This window comes from Phalacrocorax carbo, chromosome Z (assembly GCF_963921805.1).
Source record: "Phalacrocorax carbo chromosome Z, bPhaCar2.1, whole genome shotgun sequence".
Classification (NCBI taxonomy): Eukaryota; Metazoa; Chordata; class Aves; order Suliformes; family Phalacrocoracidae; genus Phalacrocorax; species Phalacrocorax carbo.
Window position 1 is genome coordinate 25,281,034 of NC_087548.1, and position 18,032 is coordinate 25,299,065.

Here is an 18,032-nt window from a genome sequence, read left to right on the forward strand (position 1 = left end):
TGCTGGAAAATGTGAAGAGTACAAGGTAAGATAAAATGGCACCAAGAACTGAATGCTCTGCAAGTCCGCACGCTTAAAGGGATTTGGTTTTAAAACTGTGGGACAGTCTTCAAACCTGAGTGCTTGAAAAAAGGTGTTTCCCTGAGAAATCTCTCTATTCCAGGATTGGAGGTTAACACAGTTACGTTTTCAGCTTCTCAGGGATCCTCCACCACATTTAGGTCAGGACCTGGGTTTTTTGTGTTTCAGATCTCTTTCTCTGACTGCTGTTGTCAGAAAGAGACAATGTGTGGCAAAAGAGGGAAATTTGCAAACAAGCTTTGAATGTTGTCGCAATAGCTTTGCAGTCTGTCTTCACCACTAACAAGCAATTAAGCCTGCTGTCAGCCATTTCCCAGTTATTTTTCACATTTTAAACGATTGATGAAGGAAATAAAATCCTTGCAACAGTGAAAGGTTTGTTATTATCCTAGAAGGAAATGGTATATCTCTCGATTAATTAAACAGATAAATTATAGTAGGGAGAGTAATGACCCAATAGCTACCTGCAGTCAAATGCTGTGACAAAAAAATTACAAGAATCTAGTTAAACTTACATTATTACATATTTATATCTTAAAGTGTTTCATTTTAAATGTTTTCTGTTTCTTATGATTACAGATACTATTCAGATAATTGTTTTGATAACATGCATTTTCTGATTTCACTTAACAAATTTGCCTCCTTTCTTTTTTAGGAAAACACAAAAATTCTTCAGCAATTGCTTCCACTAAGGGCAAAAGTGGCAGAGCTTCTTGGTTATAATACACATGCCAACTTTGTCCTGGAGGTAAACACTGCAAAGAGCACAGATAACGTAACAGCCTTCTTAGGTTTGTTCTTATTTATAAATGTTACTTTTATATTTGGTGTGGCAACATGACTCCTTGGCCAAGATAAATTTAAATACATAATTGGGTCACAGTGTCCATCACGTTGAAATAGAAAAGGAACTCTCTGTTGCTTCTGTTCTGGCATATATTTTTTTCGGACCATAGCTCTACAAATGCAATTGCTCTAAAACAGGGAATCAAGACAAAAATCTGAAAATAACTGCTTTGTGACAGCCAATATAGGGAAGCGGTTATGTCTTTCTCTACCTCAAAATGCAGATATCCTAATTTAGAACCAGAATAACATGCGACCTAAGCAATTTTATTAGTTCAGGAGGCTGTGTCACAGTTGCAGCTTTTCATTTCCTTAGGTTAACTGCAAATCTTTGTGCATCTGTAGCCTTAGTGTCTTTATACTTACTGCAGTTGTATCAGAATGAAAGATTTCAGTATGTGATGATGCAACTTCCATGAGCTGAATGTAAAAATTAAATCTGGAATTCCAAAGCCCTCTAATGGAATTTGATCTGAAAAGAGACATATCTTGAAAACTTTAAACTGAGTGGTTCACAAATTTATAGTCATCCTGTTGACCTCAGTGGGCCCTGCTCTTGTGCATAGTTTTAACTCCTACTTTCTGGGTTTATGTTGTTCCACAGAATAGTATGTGCTCTTTTATTAATGTGTCCTAACACCACTTAGGATTGTATATTGATACATCCTATAATTAAACCCCCCAAGACAATTCCGTATTGGTGGTAGTGGGTTTTTTTGTATTCTTACATCAATAAAGAGGTTCAAATGCACCTCTTCCTTCACCTGTAATTCTGTCACATTTCTCCTGTTATGGTGTGAGCTCAGCTCCATATTTGACAATACCAATTATCCATATATTTGTCAGTGAACTTACACTTAATTTTGATTTATAATTAAATGTTAGGATTACCTGTTCTTTTTAAATATACTTAAAGTAGTTTGGACTCTTTTCTATCCATTATATTTTTGTAATTCTAAATGGGCTTATATAATACCGTGGTTTTTTTCATTTGTTCTGAAGCTGACAGACCTCATAAGTTAGCAGTTATTGTTGTGACTTTAACTTTTTACAGGATGAGGTCATATATTTTTCTATTCATAAATATAATATTTCATGGTAATTCTTGCAGAGGGTGAAAGTTCATCAAATTAATTGTCAGCTTTAATTTAGTTCTTTTGATACATCCTCAGCTACAAGCATGACAGTATAATTTGCTCTGGTTTGTTCATATATATTAATGTTTTAAATCAATGTTCATTAGCCGATCTTATGGCTAGGAAGAAAAGTATTCTGTCCTATGACATATTCTGAGTTTAGCATAACACAAGCTGGAAACAGTATTTCAGTCATGTAAACACATATAGTGCCTTACAGCCTATCTAGAAACAGGAGTGGCAATTCCTAAATTTTACACTCTAGGTACTGATAGTGAACATTAACCTGAATTCTTAAGGAATAAAAAAAGGTGTCTGGCAGTCTAGAAATACTTACAAGAGAATAAGTGCAGTATGTGCTTTATGGGAGTTTCAGTAAGCATAAATATTTTATATTCAAAATATTGGATTCATAGTGGTATGACCCTTTTTTGTCCAAGAAAAGCTATTTTGGAAAAAACTGGGATCATAGAGATTAATATCCAGTGGCTTTGGTAGTCAAGAAGCTAACCATTGTACAGGCAAGAACTCTTTAGTCTCATGTTCTTTTATAGGACTTCAGTGAGAAGTAGGTCACAATCTGTTTTGAAAAGTCTCAGAAGAAAAAGTAGTGTTTGAATTTTGTGTTGCACTTGCAGTAACTAATAGTAGTTGTAGTCTTTGGCTATTTCTGCAGAAGCACATCAAGAGAATGGAGATTACATGAATTAAAATCAAAGGCATCAAGCAAAAACGTCGAGTGTTACTTTCCATTTCTGATGTCTTTGAAAAAGTCTAAATTTAGCAAAACCCTTTACAGTACTACTAGGCCTATGTGGACTATTGTATTATTTATAGCATGCATGCAATTAAAATTCATTAAGACAAGATAAGAGATAATTTGCTTGCTGGTAGTCAACAAGGGAAAATGCTGGCATCTACTCTTGGGCATGTACTTAGTTATGAGTGTATTTTGTAGGAATACACATTATAGTAAGGAACACAGAAGTTGATTCCAAGGCAATCTTTGTTTCAGATGATTTGAGTAAAAAGCTAAAGCCATTGGTTAAGAAGGAAAGAGAATTCATTCTAAATTTGAAGAAGGAGGAGTGTGAAGAAAGAAACTTTGATTATGATGGAAGAATCAATGCATGGGATCTTCATTATTATATGAACAAAACAGAAGAGCTCAAGTACTCCATAGATCAAGAAAAGCTGAAGGAATACTTCCCAATTGAGGCTGTTACAGAAGGCTTGCTGAATATTTACCAGAAGCTGCTGGGACTTGTATTTGAGCAAGTAGAAAGTGCTCCTGTTTGGCATGACAGTGTTACTCTTTATACGGTAAAAGATAATTCAACAGGAGAAATGTTAGGGGAGTTCTATTTGGACCTTTACCCCAGGTAATTATGACTTTGTGTTTCACTTACGTGTTTAAAATGGAATTGGTCTGAGTGGGTTGCTGGTGTCATTGAAATTAAATGCGTTTGGAATTAAATATTTGTCCCACTGACAAGACTATTACTGTGTTCATTAAGTTGTCCTCTGGGCTGTTTTCGGATTGTTTGCATTTTCTTTGCAGTACTACCGCGTTTCTTGCTTTTATTCAGTTTATGAAGCATTACTACTATGTTCACTTTCTGTAGCATTGCTTTTTAGTCAGTTGTCCATAATTTTTTTTGCTTCTATGAACTTTTCTACTTCCTAACTTTACTGTGGTTTACTTTTGGTTTATATTGGTCGTTGTTCAGACCAATTATATTCTTATCTGCAAATATTCCTAGTTTCTCCCAGTTCCTCTTTACGCTTTATATGTGTATTTTGTACCCTGTTGTCCAGACTGCTAAAGAAAATATCAAATAGGCCAGGACTAAGAATAGATTCCTGTTGAGCACATCTTGAAACGTAGTTCCAGGTTGATCTCTGTTGCTCTCCAGCTCTCTTTGTAGCCATTTACAGCATCATCTGTGTCATGTCAGAGATTAGGAGACTAGACTGGTTTGACAGGATTTATTCTTAACTAGTCCTTTTTGTCTGTTTCTCACTGTTTGGTTGTTTTTATTTTTAATTATTCTTTAGCAATTTATAAATTGCCTGTTACCCTTTTTAAATATAAATTGATTTAAGGCTTCTCTGGGTTAAGAAAACTAGGTTAGTCAATACAAGAGCACATAAATTGTTCATTTTTAAGACAGGCACATGTTATCTCCTTCACCTGTTCGTCTGCTCCCCCCATTCTGGTATCATATGAGTTGCTGAACCTATTTGTTGGTAAGATTCTTCTGACTTAACTAGCCAGTTAACAACTCAGGTTTATGGCAAAAATTTCAAATTAATTTTTCTTTAAACTTTTGGATCACACTGAAAATGCAGTTAACTGTAGTCTTTTGTCTCCTGTAATGAAAGCAAAAATACTGCTTCAGAAGCCAGAACCTAGTCCTGCCTGTTACAGCAGCAGTTTAAAATAGAATTGACATCTAAAGTATACATACTTTCAGTATTCGAGTAAAAATCAGGTACTTGTAAACACTGATGTGAATCTGAAACTGGTGTGATTTAAGTACTGGGTTTTTTTCCCACCTTGTGCTCTTAACAGGATCTTAAACTAAGCGTGTCTTAGAAGTTACGATAAGATGTAATTTCTTTGTGTAAAGCTTTAAAGAGATACTGACTGTTTCTGTTCTTTGCCATTATGGTGATCAGGTTTGTGGTTTGAAGATAGTGTCTGATATATTTTCTTACACAGAGAGGGAAAGTATGGGCATGCAGCATGCTTTGGTCTCCAACCCGGCTGTCTTCTCTCTGATGGCAGCAGAATGATGTCTGTAGCTGCTCTGGTAACCAACTTCACAAAACCAGCATTAGATCGCCCATCATTGCTGCGACATGATGAAGTAAAGACTTACTTCCATGAATTTGGTCATGTAATGCATCAGATATGTGCACAGGTTAGTGATGTTTCAATTCCATTGTAAGGTTTTTTTTTTCCCAGTGTCTCAAAGCAAGGTATAAGTTAATTTTGGTGGTTTCCAATTTTAGTAAAGTACACGTGCAGTTTTTTTGTTACTTTTCAAAGTGGCAGGTTAGGGGTTTTTTTGTTTGCTTGCTTTTATTTAAAACTACAGCAATGAATACACCTTCTTATGAAAAACATTTCAATGAGAACATATACTTCTACATTTGCACCGTGTAGGTACCTGTGATGAGTGAACAGATCCATGTGTAAGGTAACAAAGGTGCTCAGTGGTGGCTTCTGTTACAGCTGTCAGAGGGCTTTTTATTACTTTTAGTACCATGGTAGATATTAGAAGCAAAAAAGGGAATGCAAATGATTGGTGAATGCAGCTCATCTCCAGCATTTTGGCATTTATTACACTTAAGAGCTATCGCTCTTGACATCGAAAGCATAAAACAGGGCTTGCCTGAGCTGTTGTCTCTTCTGCTCTCCTATCTGACAGTCAGGGTTCTCACAGTGACCAGAAGGAACCAAAGCTAGTCTGCAGATTTTGCAGAAAGATGTCGATAAAGTTGTAAAATTGCAGATTCCATTTTTACTTACCTGTAAAATCAAATCTGCCAAATGATAAAATTGTTATTGGCCTAATGAAAATTTTATGTTTCAGAGAGAGTCAAGTCTCAGTATTCATTCACAAAAAAAAATACGTAATCATCTACTAATCCAGACTTTGTGTAGCGCTGCTTTCACCTTCTATATAAACAAGTATCAAATAATAAAATCAGATAAATATGGCACACATTAGATTTTAATTCTTGACCTTGATCCTAGAGACTACGACTGCAGAATAAAGAAACAAAGTCATAGAAATCTATATATTAAATCCAGAATTAAACAAATGATGGTCCAGCAAACTTCAGAACAAGTAGCTAGACTTGCTTAGATATTTTTGCATCATGTTGAAGGCAGAGATACAATAATTATTTGATTATCTGCACCCTAAGACAGGTGTTTCTGAGCTGAAAATTTGAGAAATAAAACCTGTTCTTTCTTTCAAACTACCTAGAAAGCATTTATAAATGAGACACATTCACCATTGGTACAAAATTGACTGCAACATTTTGATAACCAATGAGGGTGTGCCTGGGTGCTGCAGAGCCCCTTCTGGGCAGCCCAAGCCAACAATTCCAATGGATATGTACTTCACTTGCTGGGGAATGTCAGGGAGGCTTGCTTTCCAGTTCTCTCTTCCAATGCTGAGGTGGTTTCTGTGTGCATAGCTTCCATGCTCACTGCTGTTGTATTTTATATAACTTGTTATTTTCACACCTGCAAATAACTTGCTAGTCCCACTTATGAACATTCTGTCCTCTGGGATTTGTGTGTGCAAAGCACTGTCTTGTTTCATATGATGATTTGTTAAAACACGGTAAAAGTTCGCATTTGAAGGATATGCGGGGATCATACTGGGTGGGAATCTGTGACCTGCTGATAAAGGTCAGCTTTTGGAGACTTGATACTCCTCATAATGTACTGGGGCCCTGCTGGAAAGTGAGATATCAGGGCAGGGAGGGACCTGTTTATGCAGTTAGGGAAGGAGAGCTATTGAAGTACCTTGAATCAAATGTCTTAATATTGTTTTGTTAGCGTGGTGCACTTGTGTAATGGTAAATGAGGATGTCTGGAGGCCAAAAAACTCTTGCACTCCTTTTATCTTTTGCTCCAGCCACTACTATCACTGTTTCTTCCCAGCTGATGCTTCCTAGCTTTATTTCATAGCTGCCATTTAACAAGTACAGTAAGAAGGGCCAGCCTGTTACAACCATGGATTTGAGTAACCCACAATTAGAATTGAATTAGAATAGAATTAGAATTGAAATGTTTTTCTTCTTTTCTGCTGTTCTTTTGAAGACACGAGAGGAAGATATATGCATGTGACATAGCTGTCAGTTCAATGTTATGTCCTATATTGTACATGCTTTTTTCAGTAACCCTGCAAGAAAGTAAGTTCAAAAGCCAGTACTCCTGTGGGCATTTATTCCGTGATGAAGGATGGAACATAAGAATATCTACAGCTCTTAGAGAATGCATTTGGGAAACTGAGAATTCTCTTTTTCTTTCAGCACTTGAAATGTTATGTTAGAATTTTGCTGAGAAGGAAGGAGCAATAAAATTGAGTTGGCAAGAGGAGGTAGACTTGTTACAGGGCAACTGTGGAGTGAGACCAAATAATTTCTGTTGGCATTTGAACAACTGTCTTTCAAAACTGCTTCTTATTAGAAATACTATGGGTTTAGAATATATTTTAATGAAGACTTTTATCTGTACAAAACTTTTCTTCAGAATTAGTATCTGGGGGGGGCTTTGTAAACATGAAGTGATTGAAGATACTAGAATAAAAAATAAAAAGCTCTAATGTGCTTGGCTTTCAGAAGGAAGATTCTTCTATCAGAGATTGAGTGTCAGAGTTGGAGACCTTTCACAGATAAAGTTGCTAGGATTCATTTATTTCAGGCCATGTATTATTGGCTCAAAAATTGTGCTGTATGTTAACAATATGCCTTATGAATGAAGACAGTTAGGACAAAGCTTAACAGGATAAGTTGATCAAGTAAAATCTTTGGATCACTGTGGTAGACTGTAATACAATGAACTATTTTGTAAGTGTATAATTGGAGTTTATTATTTTACTTTGGGGAAATATAACAAAGTGTTATAACAATTTACAAATTATATCGTTGTCATAAGACAGCACGGAAACATTTGTATTGCTGTTGTAACCTAAAAAGTAAAAATCAATAATACTAAGAAAACTGATGTACTGTTTCAAACCAGTAAAGAATGCAGTAAATAACTACTGAGTAGTCTATTTTGTTGCTTGGTAATAGTATAACAGAATTTTTGCCCTCCTTTCTTTAAAATGCATTTTTTAATAATTATTATTGACCTGTTCAAAATATTCCTTTTGCTGGGATTAACACTGAAATTTTGGCATCTGAAAGTTTGTATTCTGCTGGAAAACCTGGCTTCTATTTTCATTTAATACAATGGCTTTTCCTTCTAGACTGATTTTGCTAGGTTTAGTGGAACTAATGTGGAAACAGACTTTGTAGAGGTGCCATCACAAATGTTTGAGAATTGGGTGTGGGAAAAAGAATCACTACAGCAAATGTCAAGACATTATAAAGATGAGAGCCATGTTGGAGACACTCTCCTTGAGAAACTTGCTGCCTCTAGACTGGCTAATACAGGTATCTCTCTGCCCTCTCTTCCCATGGTATATGTATAAAACCACATAATTTTAAAAATTGGTGGAAAACTTTAAAGAGAAACATAACAAGCCCATTACATTTCTTCTGTGTGTGCACTTATCACTGTCCTTCTGGGTTTATTTGCATGGGTACCACCGTTAATAAATGCTATGATGACAGATACCACTATTTGCAGAAACAGTAGCAGCTCTGATTTTCTAGGCTACCCACAGGACTAAAATACCTTTGCATTCCTCTCCATGTGACTTTTTTTATACCTACCAACTTTGCTCGTTCAAAACTGGGTGGGTTGAAGGTCCTGGGTTTTCTGTTAGGTTTATTTTCTGGCAGCCCAGGGCAGGCACTGTGCGTGAATGCAGTATCCGATTTTCTACATGTACTGTCTACATTTGATCTGCACGTGACACTTGACAGGCATGAAATTGTTTAATGTACGTTTGTTCAAATTTACTGAACACACATAGCATATCACAGACAGAGGTGTTCTAGCTCTGCATTGCTCAGCCTATTAACTTCTCAATCCAGAACCTTAAGTCCCTTCTAGCAGATGTACTGCCTTCCCAAACTAAGGTCCCAGTTCTCTTCTCCTTCCATGTCTTGTACCACCTTACATGTATCTCCAAAGCGAGGCTGTAATCTCATGTCATTACCTATCATCTCATTGTTATTCTGTCACTCTTACTCCTCTGTCTCTGTAATCAGGGCTCCCCGAATATCATAGTCTTACCCACTTATGGAACCATTTGTCATTAAGCCACTGCTGTTATTTCATACTGCTTCTCTATGCTGAATAAGTCCTTGTGCTTCTGGCTTGTACAGGCACTGTAGTTACATAAGCATTTTGTCTGAGTAAAGGTTTATATCTTCTACCTTCTTCAAAAAAGCCTACAGCAGCTGCAGCAACAGTTCTTGCTGTTCTTTGAAGTGTCTTAGGGTAGATATACTTACTACCATCTGTGCAAGCCCTGAATGAAATGGTGTACAGGAAGTGAAGACAGCTGAAACCGTAATTTTGAATACTGAAATTTGCTTTTAAAATACCTGTTTTATTTTGGTTTTGATCTGTGAGGAAAATAACATTTTAAAAGATGCTTATAATGACAATTCCTATATTAAAAATATGCCTCTCAACTTATTGTAACTGAAGCAGTTCAGATGGGAGTTACATAACTCCAAGCTTTTTTCATGGTTAAAATTATAATAATTTATGATGCATGTTGAGATCTTTGAATGAAAGGTGCTAAAGAAACCCTAGCTACTTTGATGCTAGTTAATTAAATGTTTTTACCCAATTAGGCCTTTTAACCCTCCGTCAGATTGTTTTGAGCAAAGTTGACCAGGCATTGCATACAAAGCTATCTGTTGACCCAGCAGATGAATATGCTAAATACTGTGTGGAGATTCTGGGAATTCCTGCCACCCCAGGTATGTCAATATGAAGCTTTTATAGATCATGTCCAAATGGTTTGATTAAACATGCCTTTCTTTCCCGATAATGCTTGGCATACAAAACCCCTGAGTTATTTATAAGAATCTACTTTATGAAGCTGAAATAATTACTTCGAAACTTGGGGTGATCTTAATGATGTCTTCTGAAGGAAGATTAAGGTAAATATAAAGCTTAACCTTTTGCAGGTTATATTTTAGAGTGACAGGATGTGAACACTATTTTAGATGTTCTGTCACATCTGTGTTGAATGTGCCATCAGCCTGAGTTTCCTTTGTAATCAACAGAATGTGGCCAATACTTTGAGGCATGCTCAGACCTTTTATATTAGAAGTTTCGAAGTAGTTTATATAAATTCCTTATTAATTTATTCTTAAAATTGAAGTAGTGTATATATATATATCAAAGAAATAACTGCATTTGATTTGAATAAATTAATGTTAATCTACTTTTCAAGGAACAAACATGCCAGCTACTTTTGGTCATCTGGCAGGTGGTTACGATGGTCAGTACTATGGATACCTGTGGAGTGAAGTGTTTTCCATGGACATTTTTTATAGCTGCTTTAAGCAAGAAGGAATAATGAATCCAAAGGTGGGTGGTGAATACTTCTTACTAGAGACTTTTGTTGCACTTCATCTCTGAAACCACATTTATTGCGATCATAATCTCAAGTACTTCTTCTGTACCCATCAAGTTCAGATCAACAAAAAAAAAAGTGTATAATTACTGTAGAAAATAATCTTAGAATTTCCAAGAGCACCTTAAAATTTAATAAAATGCTGTTCATATGGATCTTAAAAATGGCATTTTGGGAGGGGTTCTTTTAACTGTTAGCAGCTGGGAGAGATGGATAAGGGTGCTGGTGCCAGAGTTGTGGGACCTTGCATCAATTCTCTGTTGTGACACACACACCTGCTTCCAGTGTCATCACAGACCTTTTTTCTGTTAGGTTTACCCCCTGCTCTCAAAACTTTTCTGAGTGATTGTATAGTCAAAACCCTAAGCTATAGTTTGCCAGAATTGCTCTGTGACCCTTACTTCTCCTGAGGGATGAAAGTGCCTTTTATTCTGATCTTTTTTTTGGTGGGAATTTTTGTTTTCTTTGTCTGTGCATGGGAGGCCTTGAGAATAAATTAATTATGCTAGGAGTGAGTATTTCCTATGATTCAGCTGAAAGGCAAGTCGTGCTTCATTTAGTGTGAAGCCTGCTATCCAGGCTAAGAAGTGAGAAAGAAAAATGATTGTGTGCGTGTGTGACTTGCTTTCTAGCATATGTGTGTGCACACAACACTTTGCTTGAATGCTTGTATAATAACTTCAGGGGCAACTCTGTGGAGACTTTTCTCTCCCTCTTCAGAGCAATGCTGCCTTCTCAAATTGGTTTTCTTACAACTTGCTTTCCTTATTTGCATTCCATGTAAGTTTAATAGAGTTCCACAAGATGGGAAAAACCATCTTTTATGAACAAATACTAGATACCAGTGTGGTTTTTCTACTCACTCGTATTTCATTATATCTAGATTTAGACTAGTCTTCAGAACAGCAGGAAAGGAAATCAGTTATGGTATTATGACTACGGCTTTTAGAAATTTGGCTTACCTCTTCCTGTTAGAATAAAACCTCTCTTCCTGTTTTGAGCAATAGTTACAGAAACTAGTTTCAGAGGCTGTATCTATAAAAATTCTTCAGCAAACACTTAGCTCTAAATTAATTCATTGTCACACTCCTCAGTTCTTGCACATTATCTGAAATAACCTTTGGTCTCCCTAAAACTGAGCACTGTGCTGGCTCTGGAATGACAACAGCAAAGACTCAAGTCTTCAAACAATATTTTTAAACTACAAGGAACAGTATCTTCATTTGCTGCTAACGTCCAGAGAACTAACAGAAATAGTGAAAAACAAGTGATTCAGTGAATTTTTTTTTTTTTGCATTTTACTTTTTTTCCCAGCTGTAATTCAGACTACACAATTAAGTTATGGAAGTCCAATAGTTAGAGACCTATGCTTGGTTTTGCAATACAGCTATCAGGAAGTGGTGTGGTCCTGTAATCTCATAGCTTTGACATGTGGGGGATGTATATATCTGTATATACAGTGACTAAAAGGAAGAACATTTTCTTCAGTATCAGGAGTATCTGTGATATCTGCATGCAAAATAATAATGTTGTTATTGATAGTCTTGTCTCAGAAGCCCAAAATTCTCCACATATGTTCTTTAAAATATGACCTCTTGTTAAGAAAGTCCTCATTACTTAGTGTTGTCACAGAAGCTTCGTTTGTTCTTTTTAAAGGAGTCCATTCCTTCTGAAGTAATGCTTCTTCCTAAAAATAAAACCTGAGTTAATTCTCCATTACTTTAATAGGGGAGTTAGATGTGTTTGTATGTATTACATATACTACTATACATAAAATATGTGTATATGTGCCATGTCATTCTGCAATGCTATATCTATCTATCTCTGAAGTATCATCTCACTTCTCCAAAGAGAGATTAAAGAAAGAGAAATCATCAAGTAAGAAAGAATGGATGTTAGGGTCCCTTTTACTGCCAGTCAGTCACTGGGATAATCCATCACTGAAGGTTGTGTGGAGACTGCGTGTGCTATGCTTTATAGGATGTCTTTCAGACAAGTTGTGGTTGTAGTTTCCAAAGCAGTGTAAACACACAAGAAAAATGTTTTCTTCAAGACTAGGTTAAATTTCTGCTCTCTTGAGTTCTTCCAGCAGATCTAAATTATACTTGTGGTGTATCCTAATTTCATGTTAAGAAAATCTGAAAGGAGAGGAAGGTGTTTAACCTTGATTAGATTTTTAAATACATGACAAATACAGAAAAGAGGCAGTTCGCAAGATAAGAACGACTAACATTCTGCTTTACCTTTTATCAGGCTGGGATGAAATACAGAAACCTCATTTTGAAACCTGGAGGATCTTTGGATGGGATGGATATGCTACAAAATTTCTTGGAGCGTAAACCAAGCCAGAGAGCTTTCCTATTGAGTAAGGGATTATGTATTCAGTAAAATTATGGTTCCTTTGTAATGGCATATAAGTACGGAATGAGCTGGAAATGTCAGTGTATTTCACAAATTAACTATGTACCACTCTAGGAAAATTTTATCACTTTTGGGTGATTTTTTTAATTGTATAAAAATGTGATTTTTAAAAATTGCATAGGACTACAAAATTCAACACATCAGGGGAAAAAAATTCTGAGTTGTGCAGAAGCTGAAGAATTTGGACTACTTTTTTAATTGCTATGAAATAATACTAATCAGTATGGGGAGTTGATACAATGTTTCTCTTTTAATAGATGCATTTAAACTATGTCTTGTGAATGAGTTTTAAAAGTGGAGGAAAAAAAAAGACACTTCTAGCAATAAAAGAAACAGATTCATTATTATTCTGTATTCTTCTATTGTGTTGATGGCTCACCGCATCTTTGATGGAGAGCTTCATTTGAGTTCATCATGCTTTGGGTTTAGTCTAGCTTCCTGACGAATTTCAAGACTAAGAACCTGGCCCAGACAGCTTTACAGCAGAGGTACTTGTGTGATACTTTTAGGCTTCATTCTCATGCATGTTAAATTATTGTATCATTTATAAATTTATACAGTATAACTAAACCCTACCATTTGAGCTACCATTTTCTTCCCTTCATTGAGGAAGAACAGCCAAAATCTATGACCTTTGCAGTTCTTCTACCACTTTTTCCTTTCAAGTCTTTGTTTTCCAAATTTTATCAACACCGGCACTGAAAAGTTATACTTGAGCAATTATAGTGGTTTCAGTTGGTTTGTGAAGTATTTTGAGATGCATAGAAGGAAGGAAGGAAGGAAGGGAAGATGTTCCCCATGAGAATGGTAAAAGTCAATCCAAGATTTCCCTGTTCCTTCCCAGTGTGGCATGCAGAGGTGCTACAAAAAGCTTCACGGATTTAATGATTTCAGCTGTGGGAATGTGAAAGTAACCCCGGAATTATTTTGTGGTTTTTCTGCAAGATCAGGAAAAATTAGTCTTACAAGCCAACTCAACACTACCCAAATAAAACTGCTAAGCCAAGTACACTTTTCTTGTCTTTAGATATCATCCCTTACTTTGGTTTTGGTATTACAACATGCATATGAATAAACTTTAATTTTGGTTACCAGCCAGTATATTTTAGGCATTTGAACCATAGCTGTAAACATAGTTGGTATTTTTATTTGTTTGCTCAACTGCAAAGTAAGAAAATGTGCCTGGTCAACCCAAAAGACTTCCTGTTTTTTTTTTTTAGCAAAAGAAAACTGAAAGCATTAACTTTGGGTCACTGTGTTTCAGGGGGAAAAAACACAATTGTGAATGTTCAGTTGAAACTTTATTTCTGTGTGTTTTTCTTTTAAAGCATTTTAAGCTGGGGGGAAAAAAGGAGCTTCATTTGTTTCTGAAGTGGAAAGTTTGACAGGACTTACTTTTGAACAACACTAGTTACAGATGTGAAGAAACAAATATTTATAGCCAAACCATATTAACTATGTAGTCTTACCAGACTGAAGTGAATTCTAACTGATGAAGTAAATTCTAACTCTCACAGCCAGTTACAGTTTTAAACCCCACTTCTGCTGGGTCGTGAAAAGGCAATACACGACAATCACATATATGAGAACATCTTGAATGGTATTCAGAACAGCCATGAAGGAAAGCTGAGGAAACAGATGGATGCAAGATTATCCTAAAATGTATGAATTTTGCCTGGATTAATTTCCCTTATATTCTGACTGGGTTTGGAAGTATTTTGCTTTCTTTTTAAATGGATTCTTGTGATTCTTGTGATTCTATCTTGTCAAAGGTTTTTTCCTTTCAAAATGTAATGATAGCTTCAATGATCTAAGATGTTGTGAAAAATATACTAAGTGCTACTTTCCAAAAATGAAGCTGCAAATATAAGCAATGAAACCTTCATTAAGAACCAAAACGCAATTTTTATTTTACAGTTGGTAGGCAGATTTCCACATGAGGGAGACCTTTCTTTGAATAAACCAGCAGTCTCAGATCAAGGTAGATAATTGCAGATGTAGTCATTGTAAACAAAAATATGTGATGATAAAAAGTTATGTGATGATTTAAAAGTTAGATTTAGGACAGTACTGATGCTAATGATGATAATTGAATTGACCTGTTTATTTTCCTTCTTTAGAGTTTCTTTAGAGTGTGTGTGTGTTAAACAGTATATAGTAACTAGATACTGAAATACAGGAGAATGTCTGCTATTCCATGTATGTGAGAATGCCTACATGATTGTACAGCTGTGTTAGCATCAGCTGGATATCCTTGTGTGCAAGGAGGAGAAAAACCTAAACCACATTGTGACCACAATGAAAATGTTATGTTCTGTACCTGTCCCAAAGAATAGGATTTTTTGTAATTTGCTTTTGTAGAAGCTAGTTCTCTGTCTGCATCAGTCAATAATTAAGGCAGGCTATCTTATGGCTAAAACTGTACTCAGCACAGAAGACTAATGGGTATGTTCTGAATTGCTTCCAAAACATCTTAATGGGGTAATATATCAGACTTGTCTGCTAATTTTTATATTTGCTTCATGGAGGCCAATTAGGGTTGGACTAGATGACCTTTAAAGGTCCCTTCAACCCAAACTATTCTGAGTCTATGAAATTCATGTTTATGTTTCTTATTGTAAAGACCTGATCTTGGAATGGAAAACATAACCTGGAAGAAGACATCTTTTCTATTTTTGCAGCTCTCCATCATAGGCATGAAACTTTGTCTGTATAGGAAACAGCTTATTCTGACACTATTCCAAGGCTGTGACATAAAGTCCCCCAAGAAAACAGGCTGTACTACTTCTGCTTTGGAAACAGGAGGTAATTGCCTTGACACTGCACAGAAACAATCACATATTCAAACATGCCAAGAGGTAGGTATCTGGCAAAACCCAGACTATTCCAGAGTTGCTAGACCCATGCTTCCAGTGAAATAAATTTCAAAACAGTGAAAGCCTGTGTTTATTCCAACCCAACTTTAAGTATTCACTGTAATAAATAAAAAAGTAAATTGTAATCTTAGCCTGTAACAAACAGGTGCCTTTTCATGTTTGTAATGTATCTTTTTAGAATTTCATTGTATTTAGAATTAATTTTTTTCCTCTGTCAGAAATGCAAATTGGATTTTGGCTGGCTTCACAATAAAAGCTTCAAATGAAAAGGAAAGGGTAAAATTGGAGACTCAGGAGAGAGTGGTGGTAACCACACAGTAAGTGGATCATAGGCAATGGCTTTCTCTTTCTTCTGCTTCACTTGAAAGATAGAATGGGTTGTCCAAGCAGCTGGATCACAAGACGGCTAGGTGATGGCCTCAGCATCCCCTTCTGCTAGTTGTCTGACGTAGGCCCAGCATGTAGGCTGTGTCTGGATTGCTTGCAAGCCATGTGGTCAAACCTAGATGGTAAAAGCAGTCTGAAGAAAAAGTTTGAACTTTGCTGATTGAACTGTGGTGGCTATCAGTTGTTATGCTGACTTAATAAGGAGAGCATTAAGACATAGGGAGTTCATGTTTGTAGAGATAGGTGGAGTATTGACTGTCACTTGAGCTTCTAATACTATTACAGTTGCTGTTTTCCTATACAAAGAGTTCTCTGCTGTATGTTGTCATTACTAATATAACAACATAGCAGAAAAAAAACTTCCTCATTTTAATCAGTAGTCAGGGTCAATCAACTGCTGACCTTGTTTGACAACTTTGTTAAACCCAGTTTTAACAGATAATCAGGCAGCAACTAATTTTAATGGCTCTAGTCATTTGGTATGGGAGAAGTAAAATTAATTACTCCAACTAGACGTAAATCACAAGGTCAAGATCTCAGCTTCCTCTCTGAAAAATGAAACAATTTCCAAATACCTTCAGAGGTAGTGGAGGGTAGTTGAGTTAAATGGAGACTCCTGAAGGGGTTTTCCAGAAGTCTAGAGCTGGTTGCGTAGCAAGTAATTTCTGACAGGGATTAGAGAGGCTAGGCATCAGGAGGTTATGTGGTAGCACAAGTCAAAGGAAAAGGAAGGAATGCAGTAGGGGGAGGGATGAATTTGGAGTAGGGTGTTTTGACAGTAGTTGTAGAAGGATTGGAGTGGATGTCAGAGGCAGATAGCAGGAAAAAGACAGTAGCTTAACACATACTGATTTATGAAAGGCTGCTGAGTGCTTTTCATTGTTTTATGAATTAGAAACAAGACAAGCTTGTCTATGAATAGATTTCTTATCTTTTTATTTGCATGACAAAGAACTTGGGATTATGCACCAGCTTGTTGCTTGAATACTTGCACTTCTTTCCGACATCTGGAGTTTAATTTTTGTTTCATTACGGTTCATGAATGTATTTTAAATAATAGTTTCCCATGATGAAAGGAAAAAAGTGTGATGTTATGGTAGGAATTAAGTTTGCGGGGCCTATGCTGGAAATCCTGTACAGCTAATCATCATTAGCCATTGTAAAAAGTGTAGACGATACAAACGGCATGGTACCAAACAACAATCAGTCTACTTAAGACCTTCTTTGGGTAGATAAAGACAAATTAATTAAATTAATTGGAAGTTAGTAGTTGCCTAGAAACCAATAAGCATGACCTAATTTTGTTCAGTATTGATTAACAGAGGATAGACTCAAGCAATACTTGCTTGCCTAAAGATATCAGTGCTAAGAGAACCAATGAGTAAAATTATTGAAAGAAATTTTGTGAATGAGAAGTGGTATGTCTTTAAAATTCAACTGGGCAAAATCCCACAATTTCACAACTTTATTTTTTTTAGAACAAATCTAAGAACCAATCTGTTCCCTAGTAAAAACAGCAATTAAAAGTAAACAAAAGATAAGTGAGGGGTCAGGAGTAGAAATAGTTGAGGAATTGTAAAGTATTAACAATTATAAAGAAGTCTAAGACTGCCAAAACAAAAAAAAAATAGGATGAAAGGATTATAGCCAATAAGGTGTATAACTTAATACATTAAGAACTAAAAAAATCCCATTTGTGTTACAGACCCTTTAGTAGATGAAATGCTAATACTGCAAATGACAAAGGCAATTTTTAATTATTGTTTCTCTTCTGCATTTAGAAAGAAGCAATATGATGTAATCATGTCATACGACAAAAATGGGGTACTTTCCAGTTCATTATTAAGTAGGAGGATATTAAGCAACATCTACTAAGAATAAACATATTTGAATGAGTAGGATTGAATAATTTGCACTCTACAAACCTACAAGAACTGGTGATGGGGGATTCTTTCTGAGAGCTGTTAAATCTTGGGATACTGGGCAGATGC

General features: G+C 35.9%; 1 protein-coding gene across 3 annotated transcripts in view; it reads left to right on the plus strand.

The window, feature by feature from the left end:
- Positions 1-14,663, plus strand: part of NLN (neurolysin) — a 38,142-nt gene extending 23,479 nt beyond the window's left edge. Inside the window, exons 8-15 of one of the 3 annotated variants that reach the window (XM_064439106.1) lie at positions 737-872; positions 3,079-3,445; positions 4,789-4,990; positions 8,063-8,249; positions 9,567-9,695; positions 10,211-10,311; positions 12,611-12,722; positions 14,296-14,663. In XM_064439106.1, coding sequence (XP_064295176.1) covers positions 737-872; positions 3,079-3,445; positions 4,789-4,990; positions 8,063-8,249; positions 9,567-9,695; positions 10,211-10,311; positions 12,611-12,722; positions 14,296-14,375 — 1,314 coding nt within the window. In that variant the 3' untranslated portion in view covers positions 14,376-14,663. Of the gene's footprint in view, positions 1-736; positions 873-3,078; positions 3,446-4,788; positions 4,991-8,062; positions 8,250-9,566; positions 9,696-10,174; positions 10,312-12,610; positions 13,126-14,295 lie in introns of those variants that run through there. The other 2 variants (XM_064439105.1, XM_064439107.1) reach the window with 2 other exon arrangements.
- The last annotated feature ends 3,369 nt before the right edge of the window (positions 14,664-18,032 follow it).